Source organism: Eptatretus burgeri, chromosome 6, assembly GCF_056783735.1.
Source record: "Eptatretus burgeri isolate ZD-2024b chromosome 6, Ebu_testis_v1, whole genome shotgun sequence".
NCBI classification, from domain to species: domain Eukaryota; kingdom Metazoa; phylum Chordata; class Myxini; order Myxiniformes; family Myxinidae; genus Eptatretus; species Eptatretus burgeri.
The window spans coordinates 45,990,748-46,014,823 of NC_140966.1; the positions used below are offsets into that span (position 1 = coordinate 45,990,748).

A 24,076-nucleotide genomic window follows, 5' to 3' on the forward strand; every position below is an offset into this window, starting at 1 on the left:
GCAAAGCCTGTCTCGGCCATGGCCGCAACATGATGAAATGTGTGTAATCCCAATATTTGAAACATATTGTTCCAGTTGTGGGGGTAGATGGAGGAATGCAATAGGAAAGTTAGCATTGTATAAAGTTGCTGGGTCCGTGGACGTGCAGGACGCATCTCGATGTAAATTAAGTGGGGAAACTGTGAGCTTAAGTGTTACGTGTCACAACACAGGGGGTGGTGCCGTGTTAATTAGATAGGGATTAAGTCCAAGTTCCCCCAGTATGTAATTGCCTCCTGTGACCTTACCCAACGTTTTTGTATTTCCATGACAGCATGAAAGGAGTTGCGTTTTTATAACAACCACATCAACAAGAAGACAGCCACATGTCTAAGCAGGCGAGAAGCCCCACCTTCCGGGGTTTTGTGCCAACAAGCCACACCCGGAGGTGGGAGGACTGAGGGGCATGACGTCAGAAGGAAGAGGTTTTCGCTGGGTCGAGTGGGGTGTGAGGGACGTGATCGAGAGAGAGAATGGAGCAAAGAGATGGCCTGTAAGAACAGGGCATTATGGCTGGCTGAGCCACAATGGGATCTGTGGCATCCATGTTGAACTTCTCAAGGCTGGTGAAAATGCTGAACTCGTGTCGTTGCATGCAGTTCTGTGCTCTGCCTGGAACACAGGCATCATCCCAACTGACTGGAAGAGGGGCCTTGTTGTCCCTCTCTGGAAAGGGAAGGGAGATCGCCAAGACTGCAACAACCACCGAGGAGTGACGGTGCTCTCAGTGTCGGGCAAGGTCTTCGCTCGGATAATTCTTGACAAGGTTCGCAAACATCTGCTTGAGCACCAACAAGCAGAGCAGTCAGGCTTTACACCAAAGAGGTCAACGATTAACCATATCCTTGCTCTTCGGGTCTTCACCGAACACAGACGAGAGTTTTGACAGGGGCTGCTTGCAGCCTATGTTGATCTCTGTGAAGCGTTTGATTCAGTGAATCAGGATACCCTCTGAAGGATTCTTGGTCTTCGTGGGGTGCAGGAATACTAATTAATCTGATGTCTGAACTATACTCTGGTACTGAGAGTGCTGTGAGATGTGGTGATACCATCTCTGACTTATTTCCAGTTGTTACTGGACTTCGTCAGGGGTGTGTACTGGCCCCACACTTTTCAGCACTTGTATGGACTGGATTCTGGGGATGAAGTCAGAGAGATAAAGCTGCGGTGCATTGTTTGGGAATGCCAAGATCTCTGACTTTGATTTCACAGATGATGCAGTCGTCTTTGCGGAGACTCCAGAGATCCTTTTGGGGGCCCTCGAGGTGCTGAACGAGGAATCAGAGCCGCTGGGATTACGGGTTTCCTGAGTCAAAACTAAGATCCAGGATTTCAATGACATCTTGGATGCTGCTCCCTGTTTGTGTACCTGTTTGTGACAAGGATGGTGAGGTCATGGAGAGATTCACTTTCCTTGGCAGTGATATTCATGTCTCTGCTGGCTGCGAGCCAGAGGTCAACAGACATTTGGGTCGGGCCTGGGGAGTCATGGATTCACTGGATCATGGGGTGTGGTGCTGCCGGTACCTGTGCGGGAAGCCAAAGTCTTGGGGTCCTTGGTGCTTCAAGTCTTGCTTTATGGATGTGAGACTTGGACTCTGACCAGGGATCTGAGATGCAGACTTAATTCCTTTGGTATCAGATCTCTTCGGAGAATCCTTGGCTATCACTGGTCGGACTTTGTGTCCAACGAGCGGTTGCTGAGAGACACTCAAATGAGATTTGTTACTTGTATAGTCCGTGAGCGTCAGCTGCGACTGCATGGACATGTGGCTCATTTTCCTGACACTGATCCTGCTCATCAGATTCTCTCAGTGAGGGAGTCTCGTGAGTGGAGGAGGCCAATGCGCCGACCACATGCCTCGTGGTTGCAGAAGGTTTATCAGCATCTTAAGGAGATGGGGATGGGTAAGGCATCTGCCTGGGGGATGGCCAGACGGAGGCCCCTGAAGTGGACACAGCGAAGCTCTGCTCCGGCAGATGCTCCCACACCTGACCTGACCTCCACCAGCCTTTTCTCTCACTCTTTCCCCTCCTCGCTCTCCCCTCCTCATAAAATGCAGCACTCTCCTCCCACGTCCCCCCCACCCCCCACTGTATTGACCCATCAGCGAAACGACGGGTTGTATTTGCTTGTCCTTACAATAATTCATGGACCGGTGTTTGTGTGTTTGTTTGTTTGTTTATCCCGCTTCTCCTGCAGTTGTGGGCCGATTACATCCAGACTTGCTTTATCGGCTCAGCAAAACCCCACTAAGTGTACAGGGGTGTTTTATCTATGCCGATGGTCTTGAGGGGGGGGGAGGGGGAGAGGGGAGACATGCAGATTCTCGATGTAAATGTGTATCGTGTAGCGCTGCCTAAAGGTGGGGGAGAGTATTAAAAGTCTCCACCATTTACAGTCCAGTATTCCCGTCCACACGTTTTCCAGTGCAGTGGAGCATTTTGAATTAAAAAACAGCAGGCATGTTTTTGCTTCATGCAAATAACTTTATGTGTCATATTTTTTTTGATGAAACAGAGCTGTCAGTTGCCTAAACACCTCCCACATAAAGATATGCGTCAGAAAAAAATGTTGCACGTTTGCAAAAACATCGACTGTCGGACAGGCACCCTGCTCGGTGGCTACAATAAAGCTAAAGACCAAAATCTCATTGTGGGGAACAGAAGGTCGAACTCACCAAGATCGGGTTGTATCTCAACGTCTGCCTCCACAGTTGTCGATTCACAATCCTTTCGCTTCATAGCAAGTTGTAAAGATTCTTCAGAAGTAGATGTTGGATTTGCTGTGTCAACTGCATCAATTACATCTGTAAAGAATTTCATGCCATTCCAATGGAGCAAAACTATATTAAGTTTAAGGAAAATGCCCATTCCCACTTTTTCCCTGAGTTTTAGAAGTGACCATTCAACATAATAAAATCTGATAATATGCTTTTCTCCCCACAATCATGCAACACAAAGTCAAATCGTCCAAAGAGGCTCAGTGCTGTGGTTATGCACATCAGAATTATGGTTTGCAACATTCATACAATTTCATCTGAACGTTTTGAGACAAGAAATGAACACAAGAAAAACAGCAGTTTTCAGGTAGTTTCTAGTTCATGAGGCTACTATGGCAGTTATCAAAAAAGGTGTTTCATATCACTTTGCAGCGATGGCTAATAAGGAATTTTTTTTTTATTTTGTATACCTTGTGGAGGCTCGTACAAGAGCTATCATACAACACACATCAAGGGGGGGGGGGCATGAGACAAGAGGGGTGGGAGTGGGAAGGACAAAACAGTGGGGAACAGAGACATTAGGAGATCTGTGGAAGGGAGAGGGATGGAGCGGGGAACATGGGGTATACAATATGGATATTACAGGGACTTTCAGGAAGGAAAGCAGGGAATTTGAAGGAGGTGGGTTTGGGGTGGATTAAGGGGGTAGAAAAGATCTAGGATTTGGATGGGGGATGATAAGAGGTGGTGGTGAACAGCTGTTTTGAAGGCCTGGAGGGAAGAATGGGATTGAACAGAGTGAGGGAGTTTATTCCAAAGGCAGGAAAAAAGAGGAATGAAAGAGTGAAGGTGAGCAGTGATTCGTGATTTTGGTAGTTTTACCAGAAGGGGGTTTTTGGCAGACCTTGAGCGCCCTGCGGAAATGTGGTGGGGACAAATCGCAGACAGAACAGGGGGGCGAGACCGGAGAGGAGACGGTAGAAGAGAGAAACACCACCGACATGCCTGCGGTGAGAGAGTGAGAGGCCCAACGACTCAGTCTCATCGCGGAAGATGGCAATGATCTGAAATTCCTTGGTTTCCACAGTGAGAAGCTGAGAAAGGTGGGAGGCAGGAGCACAAGCCCAGAGGGGAGAACAGTACTCCATTAGGCTGCGGACAAAAGCTTTGTATGTGGTCAGGAGCTCAGGTGGGCCGAGGAAGGACTATGCATGACGGAGGATTCCCAGTCGGTGACTGGCTTTGGAGGCCAGGTTGGAAATGTGGCTTTCCCAGGAAAGATCATGGCAGATAGTGAGACCCAGAAGGTTGAAACAAAGGAATTCTTCCAGAGGATGGTTGAGAAAGTGGATGGGGGTTTTTTTTTCCAAATGGTTCTTTTGGAGAGACATAGTGAGAGTGTGACATTTGTCAGATTGAAAGACGTGTTCCACATGTTGGTTGGACAAGTTTGTGATTTTACCCAGATCTGCAGTGAGCGTAGAAGCTGCTGCTTGCCGGTCTGAGGGATGACAGAAGGTGGAGTCAGAAGGTGGAGATGACAGAAGGTGGCAGAGGGTGGAGTCATCAGCAAGACATAGAGGATTTTTCAGAGAGTCGGAGAGATCATTGATGAAAACCAGAAAAAGAACAGGGCACAGAATGATGCCTTGATGGACTCCAGCCTGGACGGGAAGAGGGGATGATAGAACTCCATTTAGGGCCACACGTTGACTGTGACAGGAGAGGAAGCAATGCAGGCCATTATTGGAGATGGCCTTGGATACCATACGAAGAGTTTCGTGAGCAAGGCAGGGTGCCAGACCGTGTCAAAAGCATGCGATATGTCGAGGGATATGGCTCTGATTTCATGTCTGGCATTAAGGACCTTCATCCATTGTTGGGAGAGCAGAAGCAGCATATCCATGACAGAGTGACCTGGTCTGGGACCAAATTGATTCTCAGAAATCAAGCCATTGGAGAAGAGGAAGGATTTAATGTCTGAAGCGATGATGGATTCCATAACCTTGCTGATGATTGGGAGAAGGCTGATTGGTCTGTGGTTGCAGGGATCTGTTTTTGCACCTTTTTTGTGCAGGGCAGTCATGTTTGCTGATTTCCAAAATGGCAGATGACCTTGAGCAAACGAGAGGGTGAATAGAACAGAGTGAGGGTATGCAAGAGCAGAGGAGAAGGTTTTGAGGACACATGGGCTGATGCAATCTGGACCGGTTGCAGAATCTGAGTCGAGGTTTGACAGCAAGCTCTCCACTTTGTCAGAGGAAAAGGACACAGTCCAGGGACAGTTGGGTGCGACTTCGTAAGGTGGGTACAGAAAGGGATGGGTTTCGTACACAAGATTTTGATGTAAACACCGAGTTGAGGCATTCAGCCTTTTCATGTGCGGTATCAGAAGTGTGGCCATTTGAGGTAAGGGACGGGATGGAGGGGGAACATACACCAGAAACAGATTTGATGAGACGCCATCAGGATTTGAAGGAGGGAAAGAGATTTGAGAGTTCATACTTGAGATCAGAAAGATGTTGTTTTCTGGCTCTCCTGAGGGTAGAAGTACACTTGTTCCAGGCTTTATGGAAGGATTCTGGGAAGGGGTTGCAAACCCTGTCTTGGCCTTGACCACAAGATAATGAAATGTTCACAAGTTCAATATTTGAAGCATTAATGCTGGAGATGTACCAATTCACAAGTGAAACAGGTAAAAGGCGAGAATTGAGCAAAGGAGACCAAAATATAATTGCAGGGAACAGAAGGTCGAGCTCACCAGTTTCCGGTTGTATCTCGATGAATGCCTCCATGGTTGTTGATTCACACTCCTTTCGCTTCACAGCAATGTGTAAAGATTCTTCAGAAGTAGATATTGGATTTGCCGTGTCAACTGCATCAATTTCATCTGTGAACAATTTCATGCCATTCCAATGGAGCAAAATTAAGTTGACTTTTGAGAACATATCCATTCCTACATTTTCCCAAGTTGTAGAAGCGACCATTCAACATATCATCACACGATAAGACTCCTTTATACCTAAAATAATGCAACACAAAGTCAAATTCGCTGTGGAGGCTCAGTGCTGTAGATATACACATACAAATTAAGGTTTGCAGTGTTTTCATGCAATTTTAACTGAACCTTTTGAGACACGAAAAGAAAACAAGAAAAACAGCAGTTTTGAGGTAGTTTCTAGTTCATATGAAGCTACTCAGGCAGTCATCAATGTAGGTATTTGAAATCACTCTGCAGCGATGGCCGACGGATGTCTGAGAAGGGGATGCGAAGCCCGTCTCGGCTATGGCCGCAGATGATGAAATGTTCACAATCCCAATATTTGGAATATATTGTGAGGGATCCGGGGTTCGAGTTTCGCCACGAGGGAAAGTGCTCGTGTTCCTCCCGAATACCCAGTCCTGAGACCACCGAGCATCAATAACTTCATGCTCGAGAGGGTTGTTAAGCAACCACGAGTGCCGATTGGTACAGCCAATCCTGGCAGTGTTTGACTACTTTTGTTTGGTACCTTACCTGAGGACGGACTCACAAAGGGGGGCGGGGGACTCATGCCCTCGATGCATACTGGTGTTGAACTTACTGTATCAGGTGCAGCCAAGTGGAGATACCAAGTCTGCACCGGATAGCAAGAGCCAACCGGTGGGGTAAAACTTCCTAGCCAATTACGTACAGACTATGCTGGACCAATGAAGGAAAAGACTGGAAAATCTGGGTACATTCACAACGCGAGCAATATATTTATAAAGTGAGGGCGAGGAAAGGCATGTGGAAAAATAAACGGAAAAAAGATACGTACAGCAGGGGAAAGCAAGGATTGATGAGGTGCAGCAAAATATATGCAAGTATTTGCAAGACAAAGACAAAGTGCAGAGCTAATCTGATCGAAACTTCAACAATCTTAATTATGCCAACATGACAGTTGCCATCAGACACATAACCAAGTAAATTAGAAAGCAAGAGAGATGAGAAAAGAACGAGGTGTTTGCAACCTCTTTTGTACCTGCCACTACCGATGGGCCCACACTCCCCAGTAGCTTAGGAGGAGGAGGGAGGAAAACTGAACGTGTCTACGTTGCGTGATTGGAGGAGGTGTGATGAGGTGTGTGGTGTTGGACCAATGAGGGAGAGAGGAAAGCGTAAAGGTGTGGGACAGGAGTTTGGAAAGAGAGCAAAGAAAATGTGAGTGCATAGTCCTTTTCGTGAGTGTAAAGAAATCTGTTTGTATAGATATTTATGGCCTAAGGCAGTGCTCCGTCTGGTGTCTCCCATTCGCAGGTGTACTCCATCCCGTTCCACCACTCTGTGACTGCAGTAACCAGAAAGGGCGAGTCAGATGTGAGAGAATAGTGTGCCGGCCAGACAAGAGAAGGGCGGGCAAGAGGAGAGACCAGAGAGTAGAGCTATCTGTTATAATTTTCCAGCACGGGCGGTGCGCGAGAGCAGAACAGGTGGTGGGATGAGTGTTTCCCCGCGGCTTAATTAGTGGGTGGACTCGAACCACTGTGTTGGCCCCGCCACGATGAGGATTTCACAATGGAAATGGCCTCATTTGCTCTGCACTTTTCCATGCAAAAGAACTTCTCGAATAATATGGGGTGATCACATCCGGCGGCACTCTCCGGCCACAAACATGTGCCAGACACCAAATGGGGGCCACAGCAAAGTGGAATGCTTGGGCCATCACCACGAGGTTGAACTGCACCCAGTGCACACTTGTGCCCTGAGCTAGACACCAGAACATCCAGCCACGAGTATCTTTCGGGGTACAGGCCGCTGCCTTGTCTCCTGCCGGACCAGAGGGAGGTGGTGGTCAATTGGTGGTGATGGCAGCAGGGGAGTCGCGAAGCAATTATCGTTCGGCAAGTATGTGATGGTGATGGCGGTCGTGATCGAGATTGTGGCATAAATGGTGAGTGCAGGTGAGCTTGGGTTGTGGTCCTATGATGTGGGGATTATTATGAAGGCATTGCGATGGTTGTATAAATGTTGGAACATTGGGGTCCGAGTACGGCGAAGGTCTGAGGTGAGCGTCGATTTGAGAATGGCTCAAGGTTTGAATGGGAAATGGCGTGCATATGCAAATGAGCTGCTTGTTGCTTTGGCCTGCGTGATAGAGAAGATCGTATGTGAGGTAAAGCAAAACAGATGAAAGAATGGGAATAAGACCTACCGAAAAGCCCTCAACGCATTTTATCCCAAACACCCACTGCACATGAGGGATGGGTTATCAAAAACGATATTAATGAAAAACTGTCTCAGGACCACAACATATCGACTGCCATTGTCTGAGGGGAGCGCCGGCTTCACAGAACCAGAACAATATTTTGGCTGGAGATGTGCCATTTCACAAGTCAAACAAATAATTGGCCAAAGGAGACCAAAATATCACTGCAGGGTACAGAAAGTGGAGCTCACCAGGTTCAGGTTGTATCTCAATGTCTGCCTCCACAGATGTTGATTCACATTCCTTTCGCTCCATACCAACATGTAAAGATTCTTCAGAAGTGGATGTTGGATTTGCCGTGTCAACTTCATCAATTTCATCTGAAAAAATTCCATGCCGTTCCAATGGAGCAAAATTAAATTAACTTTTGAGAACATATCAATTCCCACTTTCTCCCAAGTTGTGGAGTGACTATTCAACACATCATCATCCGATAAGACTCCTTTAGACCCAAAATAATGCAACGCAAAGTCAAATTCTCTTTGGAGGGTCAGTGCTGTGGTTATACACATCAGAATTATTTTTTGCGGTGTTCGTTCAATTTTAACTGAACCTTTTGAGACAATAAAAGAAAACAAGAAAAACAGTAGTTTTCAGGTCAAGTCGAGTTCAGATGAGGCTACTTAGGAAGTCATCAATGTTGATGTTTGATATCATCTGCAGAGATGGCCGATAAGGATGTCTGAGAAGGGGTTGCGAAGCCAGTCTCGGCCATGGCTGCAAGATGATGAAAATGTTCACAATCCCAATGTTTGAAATATATTGTGAGGGATCCAGGGTTCGAGTTCCGCAACAAAGGGAAGTGCTTGAGTTCCTCCCGAACACCCAGTCCTGAGGCCACCGGGCATGAATAACTTCGTGCTCTGGCGGGTTGTTATGCAACGAGTGCCCATTGGTACTGCCAATCTTGACAGTGTTTCACGACTTTGCTTGGTACCTTACCTGTGGACGGCCTCACCAAGGGGGGTCTCGTGCCCTTGATGCATACTATTGTTGAACTTACCCAGCAGGTGCAGCTGAGCTGATATACCAAGTATGCACCGGATAGCAAGAGCCAATCAGTGGGGTAAAACTTCCCAGCTAATTACGTACGGACTACGCTGGACCAATGAAGAAAAAGACAAGGTGAACAGAGTACATTCACAACGAGAGCAATTTATTTATAAAGCGAGGGCGAGGAAAGGCATGTGGAACAATAAAAGGAAAACCAATACGTACAGCAGGGGAAAGGAAGGATTGATGAGGTGCAGCAAAATAAATGCAAGCATTTGCAAGACAAAGACAAAGTGCAGAGCTTATCTGATCTAAACTTCAACAATCTTAATTATGCCAACATGACAGGTGCAATCAGACACATAACCAAGTAAATGAGAAAGCAAGAGAGAGAGAAAAGAACGAGGTGTTTGCAACCTCTTTTGTACCTGTCGCGACTGAAGGGCCCACGCTCCTCAGTCGCTGAGAAGGGCGATGAGGAGGAGGGGGGGAAAACTGAACGACGAACGTGTCTATGTTGCGTGATTGCAGATGTCATGAGGTGTGTGATGATTGACCAATAAGGCAGAGGGGAAGGTGAAAAGGTTTGGGTCAGAGGGTTGGAAAGAGAGCAAAGAACATGCGAGTGTATACTCCTTATCGTGAGTGCAAAGAAATCTGTTTGTGTACATATTTATGGGCGAAGGCAGCGCTCTGTCTGGTGTCTCCCATTCGCAGGTGTACTCCGTTCCCTTCCACCACTCTGTGGTTGCAGTAACCAGAAAGGGTGAGTCAGATGTGAGAGAATTGTGGGCCGGCCAGACAAGAGAAGGGCAGGCAAGAGGGAAAACCAGAGAGCAGAGCTTTCTGTTATAATTTTCAAGCACGGGCGGTGCCTGAGAACGGAACAGGTGGTGGGATGAGCGTTTCCTCGTGGCTTAATTGGTGCATGCATTCAAACCACTGTTTTGGCCCGGCCCCGATGAGGATTTCACACCAGAAATGGCCTCATTTTTTCCACATTTTGCCATGCCAAAGAGCTCCTCGAATAATATGGGGTGATCACATCCGGCGGCACGCTCCGGCCACAAACATGTGCCAGACACCAAATGGGGGCCACAGCAAAGTGGAATGCTTGGGCCATCACCACAAGGATGAACTGCACCCAGCGCACACTTGTGCCCTGAGCTCGACACCAGAACATCCAGACACGAGTATCTCTAGGGGTACAGGCCGCTCCCTTGTCTCCTGCCGGCCAAGAGGGAGGTGGTGGTCAATTGGTAGTGATGGCAGCAGTGGAGTTGCAAAGCAATTGTCATTCGGAAAGTTTGTGATGGTGACGGCGGTGGTGATGGAGATTGTGGCGTAAATGGTGAGTGCAGGCGAGCTTTGGTTGTGGTCCTATAATGTGGGGATTATTATGAAGGCGTTACGATGGTTCTATAAATGTTGGAACATTGAGGTCCAAGTACGGCGAAGGTCTGAGGTGAGCGTCAGTTTGAGAATGGCTTGAGGTTTGAATGTGAAATGGCGTGCGTATGCAAATGAGCTGCTTCTTGCTTTGGCATGCATGCAGGCGTGATAGAGAAGATAGTATGTGAGGTAAAGTAAAACAGATAAAAGAATGGGTTTTCAGACCGACCGAAAAGCCCTCGCAACGCATTTTATCCCATAAACCCACTGCACATGAGGGATGGGTTATCTGAAACGATATTAATGAAAAACTGTCTCAGGACCACGATATATCATCTGCCAATGTCTGAGGTGAGCGCCGGCTTCACAGAACCGTAACAATATTGTGGCTGGAGATGTGCCATTTCACAAGTCAAACAAATAATTGGTTACAATCAAGCAAAGGAGACAAAATATCACTGCAGGGTACAGAAAGTGGAGCTCACCAGGTTCAGGTTGGATGGCAACGTCTGCCTCCATAGATGTTGATTCACATTCCTTTGGCTCCATATGAATGTGTAAAGATTCTTCAGAAGTAGATGTTGGATTTGCCGTGTCAATTTCATCAATTTCATGCCATTCCAATGGAGCAAAATTAAATTAAGTTTTGAGAACATATCAATCCCAACTTTCTCCCAAGTTGTAGAGCGACTATTCAACACATCATCATCCGATAAGACTCCTTTCGACCGAAAATAATGCAACGCAAAGTCAAATTTTCTTTGAAGGGTCAGTGCAGTGGTTATACACATCAGAATTATTTTGTGCAGTGTTCGTACAATTTTAACTGAACCTTTTAAGACAATAAAAGAAAACAAGAAAAACAGCAGTTTTCAGGTCGTGTCGAGTTCAGATGAGGCTACTCAGGAAGTCATCAATGTGGGTGTTTGATATCATCTGCAGAGATGGCCGATAAGGATGTCTGAGAAGGGGTTGCGAAGCCAGTCTCGGCCATGGCCGCAAGATGATGAAAATGTTCACAATCCCAATATTTAAAATATATTGTGAGGGATCCAGGGTCCGAGTTTCGCCATGAGGGGAAGTGCTCAAGTTCATCCCGAACACCCAGTCCTGAGGCCACCGGGCATGAATAACGTCGTGCTCCGGTGGCTTGTTAAGCAACCACGAGTGCCGATTGGTACTGCCAATCTTGGCAGTGTTTCACTACTTTGCTTGGTACCTTACCTGTGGACGGCCTCACCAAGGGGGGTCTCGTGCCCTCGATGCATACTGTTGTTGAACTTTCCGTATCAGGTGCAGCCAAGTGGAGATACCAAGTATGCACTGGAGAGCAAGAGCCCATCGGTGGGGTAAAACTTCCTGGCTAATGACGTATGGACTACGCTGGACCAATGAAAGTAAAGACAAGATGAACTGAGTACATTCACAACGAGAGCAATTTATTTATAAAGTGATGGCGAGGAAAGGCATGTGGAACAATAAAAGGAAAACCAATACGTACAGCAGGGGAAAGGAAGGATTGATGAGGTGTGGCAAAATAAATGCAAGCATTTGCAAGACAAAGACACAGGGCAGAGCGAATCTAATCTAAACTTCGACAATCTTAATTATGCCAACATGACAGGTGCCAAGAGACACTCACCCAAGTAAATTAGAAAACAAGAGAGATGAGAAAATAACGAGGTGTTTGCAACTTCTTTTGTGCCTGCTGTGACCAACGGGCCCACACTTCCCATTCGCTGAGAAGGGTGAGGGGAGGAGGAGGAGGAGGAGGAGGAGGAGGAGGAGGAGGAGGAGGAGGGAGGAGAACTGAAAGTGTCTACGCTGCATGATTGGAAGAGGTGTGATGAAGTGTGTGGTGATTGACCAATGAGGCAGAGAGGAAGGTATAAAGAGTTGGGTCAGGGGGTTGGAAAGAGAGCAAAGAACATGTGAGTGTGTAGTCCCTATCGTGAGTGCAAAAAATCTGAGTACATATTTATGAGCTAAGGCAGCACTCGGTCTGGTGTCTCCCATTCGCAGGTGTACTCCGTTCGGTTCCACCACTCTGTGACTGCAGTAACCAGAAAGGGCGAGTCAGATGTGAGAGAATTGTGAGCCGGCAAGACAAGAGAAGGGCAGGCAAGACGGCAGACCAGAAAGCAGAGCATTCTGTTATAATATTCCAGCACAGGCGGTGCCTGAGAGCAGAACAGGTGGTGGGATGGGTGTTTCCCTGCGGCTTAATAGGTACATAGACTCAAATCACTGTGTTGGCCGCACCCCAATGAGGATTTCACAATGGAAATGGCCTCATTTTCTCCGCATTTTGCCATGCCAAAGAACTCCTCGAATAATATGGGGGGGATCACATCCGGCTGAACTCTCTGGCCACAAACATTTGCCAGACACCAAATAGGGGCCAGAGCGAAGCAGAATGCTCAGGCCATCACCACGAGGTTGAATTGCACCCAGCGCACACTTGTGCCCCGAGATATACACCAGAACATGCAGCCACATGTATCTATAGGGGTACATTCCACTCCCTTGTCTCCTGTCGGCCCAGGTGGAGGTGGTGGCCAATTGGCGGTGATGGCAGTCGTGGTGGAGCATAGCAATTGCAGTTCGGCAAGTTTATGATGGTGATGGTGGTCATGATCGAGATTGTGGCATAAACGGTGAGTGTCAGCGAGCTTGGATTGTGGTCCGATGACGTGGGGATTATTATGAAGGTCTTGCGATGGTTGTATAAATTTTGGAACATTGGGGTCCAAGTACGGCGAAGGTCTGAGGTGAGCGTCGGTTTGAGAATGGCACAAGGTTTGAATGGGAAATTGCGCGCGCGTGCAAATGAGATGCTTGTTGCTTTGAGCTGCATGCTTGCGTAATCGAGAAGATCGGGTGTGAGGTAAAGTAAAACGGAAAAATACCCCCGAGCGGGAGTGATGGTCATCTCTGCCAGAGGTCGAAAGTAACTCTGTGCTAGACTGGAATAGGGGCAGTCATGAAGTACGTACGCTCTACTTCCAGGTTTCAAAACCACCCATCCCCCTCTGTATGCAGGCTAGTGACCACCCACCCACCCCAAGATGCATCTCATATCACAATACTTGAAGATGACAACGAACTGAAGATTTATCTCAAATGCATCAGTAATTATTAACTACGGTAATACAGTAATATGGAACAATTATTGAGGTCCACGGATTCAACATCACGTCAAAAATGTTCCTGTGAACGGGGATATTTTTCCCCCCTCGCGATGACAGGCTCACCTTCATCTTCTGAAACGCTTTCATATAATCCGACACCACTTTCATGGGAGTATGTATGCAGCCGTCGTACCACCCACCCACCCCTGTACGCAGCCGTCATACCACCCACCCCTGTACGCAGGCCGTACGCGAGCTTTAAACCACCAACCCCCCTCATACATCGCTAATCGCTTGCAAAGCCAGCAGTTCCTTATGAACCGATGTTTGTAAGTCATGACAACGCAGTCCTTAGCGGTGTAATTTACCTTTTTCTTTTAATATCACAGCACGTCATTTATGAAAATAAAAGTACAAATTGACATTCAAGACAATGTTAATGTCATAAATGAAAGTAAGTGTGCATATAAACTTGTGTTCCATCGTTTTAGTTAAATCTGACAAAAGCTTCAAATGCAATATTTGTCTCGGAGAGTTCCGGTTCTTAATTTAATACTTATTTTTTGTATGTACTTTATGAATGGCCCATACGGGGAATCAGAGCGAAGTTTTAAAGGCTATAAAATCGGAACGAGAGCAAATTTCAAAAAAATGGCTCGTGTTGTTCTTGAATCTAGATAATAGTCCATAGTATCTGAATCACGAATGACATTTGATCTCTCTTGATAAATGAGGGAGGAGATACGATTTGAAATCGACGATTTTCGCAACGTTGACAGCCTCGTGACGTTGACCACAACCTTGGACGACCTTGAAAGTTATATCGTTGTGCATGTCTCTTCGACCTCGATCCATTCCACAATTGGTTATTTGTCTCCACTCGGTTTGATTGTGGACGTATGGACGGATGTACGGACGGACGGACAGACTGGCGTTATTAGGTCATCTCTACTGAGATGACAGAGATGACCTAAAAAAGAATGGGAATAAGACCTACCGAAAGGCCCTCGCAATGCATTTTGTGCCATAAACCCACTGCACATGAGGGAAGGGCTACCTAAAACTGATACTAATGAAATAACTGTCTCTGGACCATGATATGTCGTCTGCCAATGGCTGGGCGAAGCGCCGGCTTCACAGAACCACAACAATATTTTGGCTGGAGATGTACCATTTCACAAGTCAAACAAATAATTGGCTACAATCGAGCAAAGGAGATCAAAATATCACTGCATGGTACAGGAGGTTGAGCTCACCAGGTTCAGGTTGTATGTCAATGTCTGCCTCCACAGATGTCGATTCACACTCCTTTCGCTCCATACCAATGGGAAGAGATTCTTCAGAAGTAGATATTGGATTTGCCATGTCAACGACATAGATTACATCTGCAAACAATTTCACACCACTGCAATGTAGCAAAATTAAATTAAGTTTCGAGAAAATGACAATTCCCACTTTTTCGCAGAGTTTTGGAAGAGACTATTCAACCTAATTTCATCTCATAATATGCATTTCTTCCCACAATAACGCAACACAAAGTCAAATCGTCCAAAGAGACTCGGTGCTGTGGTTAAACACATCAGAATTATGGTTTGCAACATTCATACAATATAAACAACCTTTTGAGGCACTAAATGAACACAAGAAAAACACCAGTTTTCAGATAGTTTCTGGTTCATATGAGGCTACGATGGCAGTCATCAATAAAGGTGTTTCATATCATTTTGCAGCGATGGCTGGAAGGGACGTCTGAGGAGGAGTTGCGATGCCTCTCTTGGCCATGGCCTCAAGAAGATGAAATGGTCACAATCCCAATATTTGAAACACAATAATGCTGGAGATGTACCAATTCACAAGTCAAACAGGTTATTGGCTACAATAGAGGAAAGGAGATCAAAATATCATTGCAAGGATCGGAAGCTCAAGCTCACCAGATTCTAGTTGTATCTCAATGCCAACCTCCATGGTTGCTGATTCACACTCCTTTCGGTTCATAGCAAGTTGTAAAGATTCTTCAGAAGTAGATATTGGATTTGCCGTGTTCACTGCATCAATTTCTTCTGTAAATCAGCAGTGCTCACAGAGTTATAGTTTGCAACTTTCCCTTTTACTTTTAACTTTTACATACTCAATTCATTCGTCATAACTTGATTCCTTGAGACAGAAATTGATTTTATGTGGGTATAACCACCTGAATCTCCAAAATCAGCCGCAATTATAATTTTGGCATGTTTTTTGTTGGAAATCATTTTTAACATGTAGAAATGCAAAAAAAAAAAAAAAATCGAAGTTTTGCTGAAAAAAAGTTGCAATTTTTTTTTCTCTAAATTTTTTTTTTTGGGGGGGGGTTGGAAATCACTTAAAACATGGAGAAATGCAAAAACAAAAATTCAAATATTTTTTCAAAATGGCCGCCATTGTGGCCATATTGGAATTTGGACCAAGTCCAAAATGTAATCGCATGATCCATGGACCATACCAAATCCCCCCACCAAGTTTCGTCGAAATCCTTCGAGGAGTTTTTCCATAATACTGTTCACAAACAAACAAACAAACAAACAGACAGGGGTGAAAACAGTAACCTCCGTCCATCTTCGATGGCAGAGGTTAACAATTCCATGCCATTCCAATGGAGCAAAAGTAAATTAACTTTTGAGAACATATCAATTCCCACTTTCTCCAAAGTTGGAGAAGCGACTATCCAACATATCATCATCCGTTAAGACTCTTTTATACCCAAAAATAATGCAACGCAAAGTCAAATTATCTCTATCGAGGCCCAGTGCTGTGGTTATAAACATCAGAATTATGGTTTGCAGCGTTTATACAATTTGAACTGCACCTTTTGAGACACCAAAAGAAAACAAGAAAAACAGCAGTTTTCAGGTAGTTTCCAGTTCATATGAGGCTCCTCTGGCAGTAATCAGTACACAATAGATGTTTCATATCGCTGTGCAGCGATGGCCGATTGGAACGTCTGAGAAGGGGTTGCGAAATTTCTCGGCCAAGGCCGCAAAATGGTGAAATGTTCACAATACCAATATTTGAAACAATGCTGGAGATCTACCATTTCACAAGTCAAGCAGGTAATTGGCTACAAGAGAGCAAAGGAGACCAAAATATTACTGCATGGTACAGAAGATGGAGCTCACCAGGTTCAGGTTGGATGTCAATGTCTGCATCCACAGTTGTCGATTCACATTCCTTTCGCTTCATAGCAATGTGTAAAGATTCTTCAGAATTAGTTGTTGGATTTGCCATGTCAACTGCATCAATTACATCTGTAAACAATTTCATGCCATTCCAATGGAGCAACACTAAATTAACTTTTGAGAAAATGTCAATTCCCGCTTTTACCCCCCAAGTTTTCGAAGTAATTAATCAACATAATATAATCTGATAATGCTCTATTCTCCCCACAATAATGCAACACAAAGTCAAATTATCTCACGAGGCCCAGTGCTGTGGATATGCACATCAGAATTCTGGTTCACAGCATTTATACAATTTTCACTGAACTGTTTGAGACACCAAAAAGAAAACAAGAAAAACAGCAGTTTTCAGGTCGTGTCGAGTTCAGATGAGGCCACTCCGGAAGTCATCAATGTCGGTGTTTGATATCATCTGCAGAGATGGCCGAAAAGGATGTCTGAGAAGGGGTTGCGAAGCCCGTCTCGGCCATGGCCACAAGATGATGAAAATGTTCACAATCCCAATATTTGAAATATATTGTGAGGGATCCAGGGTCTGAGTTTCGCCACGAGGGGAAGTGCTCGAGTTCCTTCCGAAAACCCAGTCCTGAGGCCACCGGGCATGAATAACTTCGTGCTCCGGCGGGTTGTTAAGCAACCACGAGTGCCATTTGGTACTGCCAATCTTGCCAGTGTTTCACGACTTTGCTTGGTACTTTACCTGTGGACGGCCTCACCAAGGGGGGTCTTGTGCCCTCAATGCATACTGTTGTTGAACTTACCGTATCAGGTGCAGCCGAGCGGAGATACCAAGTATGCACCGAATAGCAAGAGCCCATCGGTAGGGTAAAAATACCTGGCTAATTACATACAGACTACGCTGGATCAATGAAGGAAAAGACTAGATTACCTGAGTACATTCACAATGAGAGCAGGGTATTTATAAAGTGAGGGCGAGGAAAGGCACGTGGAACAAAAAAAAGGAAAACCAATATGTACAGCTGGGGAAAGCAAGGATTGATGAGGTGCGGCCAAATAAATGCAAGCATTTGCAAGACAAAGACACAGGGCAGAGCGAATCCAATCAAAACTTCGACAATCTTAATTATGCCAACAAGACAGGTGCCATGAGACACTCACCCAAGTAAATTAGAAAGTAAGAGAGATTAGAAAAGAACAAGGTGTTTGCAACCTCTTTTGTCCCTACCACGACCAACGGTTCCACGCTTCCCAGTCGCTGAGAAGGGAGGGGGGGAGGAGGGGAGGAGGAGGAGGAGCAGGAGGAGGAGCAGGAGGAGGAGGAGAGAGGAGAACTGAACGTGTCTACGTTGCGTGATTGGAGGAGGTGTAATGAGGTGTATGGTGATTGACCAACGAGGCAGAGAGGAAGGTGTAAAGAGTTGGGTCAGGGGGTTGGAAAGAGAGCAAAGAACATGTGAGTGTATCGTCCTTATCGTGAGTGGAAAGAAATCTGTTTGTGTACATATTTATGGGCTTAGGCAGTACTCGGTCTGGTGTGTCCCATTTGCAGGTGTACTCCGTTCTGTTCCACCGCTCTGTGACTGCAGTAACCAGAAAGGGCGAGTCAGATGTGAGAGAATTCTGAGCTGGCCAGACAAGAGAAGGGCAGGCAAAAGGGCAGACCAGCGAGTAGAGCATTCTGTTATAATTTTCCAGCACGGGCGGTGGGATGGGTGTTTCCCCGCGGCTTAATTGGTGCGTGGACTCAAACCACTGTGTTGGCCCTACCCCAATGAGGATTTCACAATGGAAATGGCCTCATTTGCTCCGCATTTTGCCATACCAAAGAACTCCTCGAATAATATGGGGGGATCACATCCGGCGGCACTCTCCGGCCACAAACATGTGCCAGACACCAAATGGGGGCCAGAGCGAAGCAGAATGCCCGGGCCATCACCACGAGGTTGAACTGCACCCAGCGCACACTTGTGCCCTGAGATAGACACCAGAACATCCAGCTAAGTGTATCTATAGGGGTACAGGCCGCTCCCTTGTCTCCTGCCGGCCCAGAAGGAGGTGGTGGTCAATTGGTGGTGATGGCAGTCGTGGTGTAGCATAGCAATTGCAGTTCGGCAAGTTTATGATGGTGATGGATGGTGGTCATGATCGAGATTGTGGCATAAACGGTGAGTGTCAATGAGCTTGGATTGTGGTCCGATGATGTGGGGATTATTATGAATATAAGGTCTTGCGATGGTTGTATAAATTTTGGAACATTGGGGTCCGAGTACAGTGAAGGTCTGATGTGAGCGTCGGTTTGAGAATGGCACGAGGTTTGAATGGGAAATGGCATGTGCGTGCAAATGAGATGCTTGTTCCTTTGGCCTGCATGCTTGTGTGATCGAGAAGATCGGGTGTGAGGTAAAGTAAAACAGATAAAAGAATGGGAAAAAGACCGACCGACAAGCCCTCACAACGCATTTTGTCCCAGAAACCCACTGCACATGAGGGAAGGGCTTCCAAAAATGGATACTAATGAAATAACTGTCTCTGGACCATGATATGTCTTCTGCCATTGGCTGGGCGAAGCGCCGGCTTTACAGAACCACAACAATATTTTGGCTGGAGATGTACCATTTCACAAGTCAAAGAAATAATTGGCTACAATCGAGCAAACGACATCAAAATATCACTGCAGGGTATAGGAGGTTGAGCTCACCAGGTTCAGGTTGGATGTCAATGTCTGCCTCCACAGATGTCAATTCACACTCCTTTCGCTCCATACCAATGGGAAAAAATTCTTCAGAAGCAGATATTGGATTTGCCATGTCAACTACATATATTACATCTGCAAACAATTTCACGCCACTCCAATGTAGCAAAATTAAATTAAGTTTCGAGAAAATGACAATTCCCACTTTTTCGCAGAGTTTTAGAGGAGACTATTCAACCTAATTTCATCTCATAAAATGCTCTTCTTCCCACAATAAAGCAACACAAAGTCAAATCGTCCAAAGAGACTTGGTGTTGTGGTTAAACACATCAGAATTATGGTTTGTAACATTCATACAATATAAACTGAACTTTTTCAGGCACTAAACAAACACAAGAAAAACACCAGTTTTCAGATAGTTCCTGGTTCATTTGAGGCTACTATGGCAGTCATCAATAAAGGTGTTTCATATCATTTTGCAGCGATGGCTGAAGGGACATCTGAGGAGGAGTTGCGAAGCCTCTCTTGGCCATGGCCTCAAGAAGATGAAATGGTCACAATCCCAATATTTGAAACACATTAATGCTGGAGATGTACCAATTCACAAGTCATACAGGTGATTGGCTACAATACAACAAAGGACACCAAAATATCATTGCAGGGATCAGAAGCTCAAGCTCACCAGATTCCAGTTGTATCTCAATGCCAACCTCCATGGTTGCTGGTTCACACTCCTTTCGGTTCATAGCAAGTTGTAAAGATTCTTCAGAAGTAGATATTGGATTTGCCATGTCCACTGAATCAATTTCATCTGAAAACAATTTCATGCCATTCCAATGGAGCAAAAGTAAATTAACTTTTGAGAAAATGTCAATTCCCACTTTCTCCCAAGTTGGAGAAGCGACGTTTCAACATATCATCATCCGATAAGACTCCTTTATACCCAAAAATAATGCAACGTAAAGTCAAGTTATCTCTATCGAGGCCCAGTGCTGTGGTTATACACATCAGAATTATGGTTTGCAGTGGTTATACAATTTGAGCTGCACCTTTTGAGATGCTAAATGGAAACAAGAAAAACAGCAGTTTTCAAGTAGTTTCCAGTTGATAAGAGGCTACTCTGCCAGTAATCAGTACACAATAGGTGTTTCATATCACTGTGCAGCGATGGCCGATTGGGACATCTGAGAAGGGGTTGCGAAATCTGTATCGGCCAAGGCCGCAAAATGGTGAAATGTTCACAATTCCAATATTTGAAACTTAAATGCTGGAGATGTACCATTTCACACATCAAGCAGGTAATTGACTACAATAGAGCAAAGGAGACCAAAATACCACTGCAGGGTACAGAAGGTGGAGCTCACCAGGTTCAGGTTGCATGTCAATGTCTGCCTCCACAGTTGTCGATTCACACTCCTTTCGCTTCATAGCAATGTGTAAAGATTCTTCAAAAGTCGATGTTGGATTTGCCATGACAACTGCATCAATTTCATCTGTAAACAATTTCATGCCATTCCAATGGAGCAAAATTAAATTAACTTTGGAGAACATAACAATTCACACTTTCTCCCAGGTAGTATAAGCGACTATTCAACATATCATCATCCGATAAGACTCATTTATACCCCAAAATAATGCAACGCAAAGTCAAATTATCTCTATCGAAGCCCAGTGCTGTAGTTATAAACATCAGAATTATGGTTTGCAGCGTTTATACAATTTGAACTGCACCTTTTGAGACACCAAATGAAAACAAGAAAAACAGCAGTTTTCAAGTAGTTTCTAGTTCATATGAGGCTTCTCTGGCAGCAATCAGTTCACAATAGACGTTTCTTATCACTGTGCAGCGATAGGCGATTGGCTCCTCTGAGAAGGGGTTGCCAAATCTGCCTTGCACAAGGCCACAAAATGGTGAAATGTTCACAATACCTATATTTGAAACATTAATGCTGGAGATGTACCATTACACACGTCAAGCAGGTAATTGACTACAATAGAGCAAAGGAAATCAAAATATCACTGCAGGGTACAGAAGGTGGAGCTCACCAGGTTCAGGTTGCATGTCAATGTCTGCCTCCAGAGTTGTCGATTCACATTCCTTTCGCTTCAGAGCAATGTGTAAAGATTCTTCAGAAGTAGTTGTAGGATTTGCCGTGTCAGCTGCATCAATTACATCTGTAAACAATTTCATGCCATTCCATTAAGCAAAATTAAATGAACTTTTGAGAAAATGTCAATTCTCACTCCCCCCCCCCCTAAGTTTTAGAAGTAATTAATCAACATAATATTGTTACCAATTTGGAAACCTATCGCACACAACATTCAGGTCCTATAGATTAGTTATATCGGTAAGTGTGTGTTTTATAGATAGCTTCCTTTCCCTTGTCTAATCATGCGCTGTGATTTATCTTTATAGTTATGATTTCCCTTTATTGGAAAACCTCATCTTCTGCAACGACAGCAACAAAATGACCGTTGAATTGCAGCAGTGCTGCAGAGAAGAGAACAGCCCCGGGATTCTCTGCGGCCCGAGTGGGGAAGTAGTACAGTAGATTAAGTCAACATTTCACCTGAATTGTTCAAAATGTGAAAAAAGTGTGAAAACTGGTACACATGACTTTTATATGCTCTTTCATATAAGAGCAGGACACACATGATCAGACGACAATTACGGCCGCCATCTTGAATTTCAAAATGGCCACCACCGAAAACTATTTTTATGATATGTTGGTCACCAAGAGGCCTAAGCACTTGAATAAAGAGTCTAACCCAATGTTTCCACACACAAGGAATCCAATAAACACACTTATAATGCCAATTTTCAGTGTTTCTGCTTTAAAATCGAAATGAGACCCTTTCATAAACAACTAAATCCTTAAAAGTGTTTGCTCGATGTTTGATATCCAAATGCTATGAGCGTGTGGAAATGGCTTGCTCCAATTTAATTGGTAGCGTCTCTTTTGCCGGTAGAATATTTAGAAGTAGCACCAGCAGGTCTGTCACAAACTGACTTGTATGCACCAGTTGTTGCAGGTCAAGTAAAAGCTGAATCAAGCATCATGTCCGCATCCAGAGAGAAAGAAGACGGCTGGTTGAGTGCAATGTTAGAACTTGTATCAAACAAGACGGAACTTGATACCAAAGACTTTGTCTCATGGGCAGCTTACCATGCCAATAGGCAATCAGCTGAGATCAGACCAGTGTCACCCATTGCGTTGGATGCCTTTGTTCACAGAACCAGCACATACGCCAGCTATGATAGCACATGCTATGCATCTCGTGGCTTGGACGATTCAGCATTTGCACCCTGATCAAATACCTGTGATAACCATGGATCAGCCATTGTATTCCATTACGAAACAAATCCAGTGGGCATTGCCAGACCATATTGGCAAGGATAAATTTGTGGTGGTAATGGGAGGTCTCCACATAGAGATGAATGTGTTGAAATTACTTGGAGATTTCCTCAGTGGTAGCGGATGGACAGCAATTCTTATGCAGTCTGAAGTCACAACCTCTGGTCGAACTGATGATATGTTGAAGGGTTCACATGTCACCAGGTCTCGCTATGTACAACAAGTAACGGCAGCAGCTTTGCACCTACTTCGGAAATCTGCGTACATCACATATGCCAAATCACTTGGGCCAGATGATAATCGATGGATTTTGAAACTTGGCATCAAGTCAATTGCAGTAAGGTTCCTCAATTCCAATACTGGGCTTTGGTTCTGGATCTTGAACTTCTACTCTTGCAATATGTGCGTTCTCTGAGTGAAGCAAACTTTGAGTTGTACGTTTAGTGCCTTGGACAAATTGTACCATGGATGTCTTCTTTGGATCATACAAATTATGCAAGATTTGTATGATCCATATCCATATCAAGGACATGGTACAGCTTTGTCAGCAAGTGCCATCAGTTCATGAGCAATTTGAGAAGGGTAACTTTTTGGTGCAGAGATCACCTCACACTTTGTCTACTATGGCTATGGACCAAGCCCACGAACAGATGAATGATCACATCAAAGGAGATGGCGGTATGATTGGAATCACTGATAATCCTTCTGCTTTGATCAAGTGGATTACAGCTGGTCCTCAAGTGGCTCGAATCATCGACGAGTTTGAGAGTTCATTTGGAATTACTTCCACAAAATATACAGAGCAGCATGATCAGGGGCAATCCATTCAGTTGAAATTTGCCCAACACGTTAAAGCTGTGGTTGCAACATTTGAAGAATTAGGTAATCCCTTCACAGAAGATACAAAATGATCTGATCGTGCTGGACACAAGGAGGTGATGACAGAAGATGCAATCTTTCGGCTGAGGAATGTGGAAGCAAATGGGCAGTCAAAATATGACACATATGCTGCTGAACGCTTGGAGCAGCGAGTAAAACCAATTTCAGACATTATATCAAAGCTCAACATGGCTCCCTTCCACAAGACTTCACCCTCAAATCACTCCAGAATATCACACCAAATTAGGACTCTGAAAAGCAACTGTGAGTTGTTTGGCAGAATGTACCTATCTTGTCAGTCCCGAGAAGGGGACATGGATGAATGCTTCAGTCATGAAAACGAGGGATCACCACCTTCTCTTTCAGACATGGGAGAACTGAGGAAGTGTACTAAATCACACCTTATTAGATGTTTCGACAAGCTGGCTACTAGTACGGCTTCTGAGTGTGGTCCAGAGGTAGATGCCAAG

The 24,076-nt window shown here is 45.1% G+C and overlaps 1 protein-coding gene across 12 annotated transcripts in view; it reads right to left on the minus strand.

The window, feature by feature from the left end:
* The window catches only part of LOC147024681 (uncharacterized), a 110,078-nt gene that overhangs the window by 27,805 nt on the left and 58,197 nt on the right, over nucleotides 1-24,076 (minus strand). For 5 of the 12 annotated variants that reach the window (XM_085884827.1, XM_085884826.1, XM_085884825.1 and 2 more), the window contains 11 exons: nucleotides 21,418-21,546; nucleotides 20,736-20,864; nucleotides 20,054-20,182; nucleotides 19,378-19,506; nucleotides 16,659-16,787; nucleotides 15,438-15,566; nucleotides 14,763-14,891; nucleotides 10,861-10,989; nucleotides 8,182-8,310; nucleotides 5,524-5,652; nucleotides 2,721-2,849 (listed from right to left, as the gene is read on the minus strand). In XM_085884827.1, the coding sequence (XP_085740953.1) occupies nucleotides 2,721-2,849; nucleotides 5,524-5,652; nucleotides 8,182-8,310; nucleotides 10,861-10,989; nucleotides 14,763-14,891; nucleotides 15,438-15,566; nucleotides 16,659-16,787; nucleotides 19,378-19,506; nucleotides 20,054-20,182; nucleotides 20,736-20,864; nucleotides 21,418-21,546 (1,419 nt within the window). The remainder of the gene's footprint in view (nucleotides 1-2,720; nucleotides 2,850-5,523; nucleotides 5,653-8,181; nucleotides 8,311-10,860; nucleotides 10,990-14,762; nucleotides 14,892-15,437; nucleotides 15,567-16,658; nucleotides 16,788-19,377; nucleotides 19,507-20,053; nucleotides 20,183-20,735; nucleotides 20,865-21,417; nucleotides 21,547-24,076) is intronic. The other 7 variants (XM_085884820.1, XM_085884821.1, XM_085884822.1 and 4 more) reach the window with 7 other exon arrangements.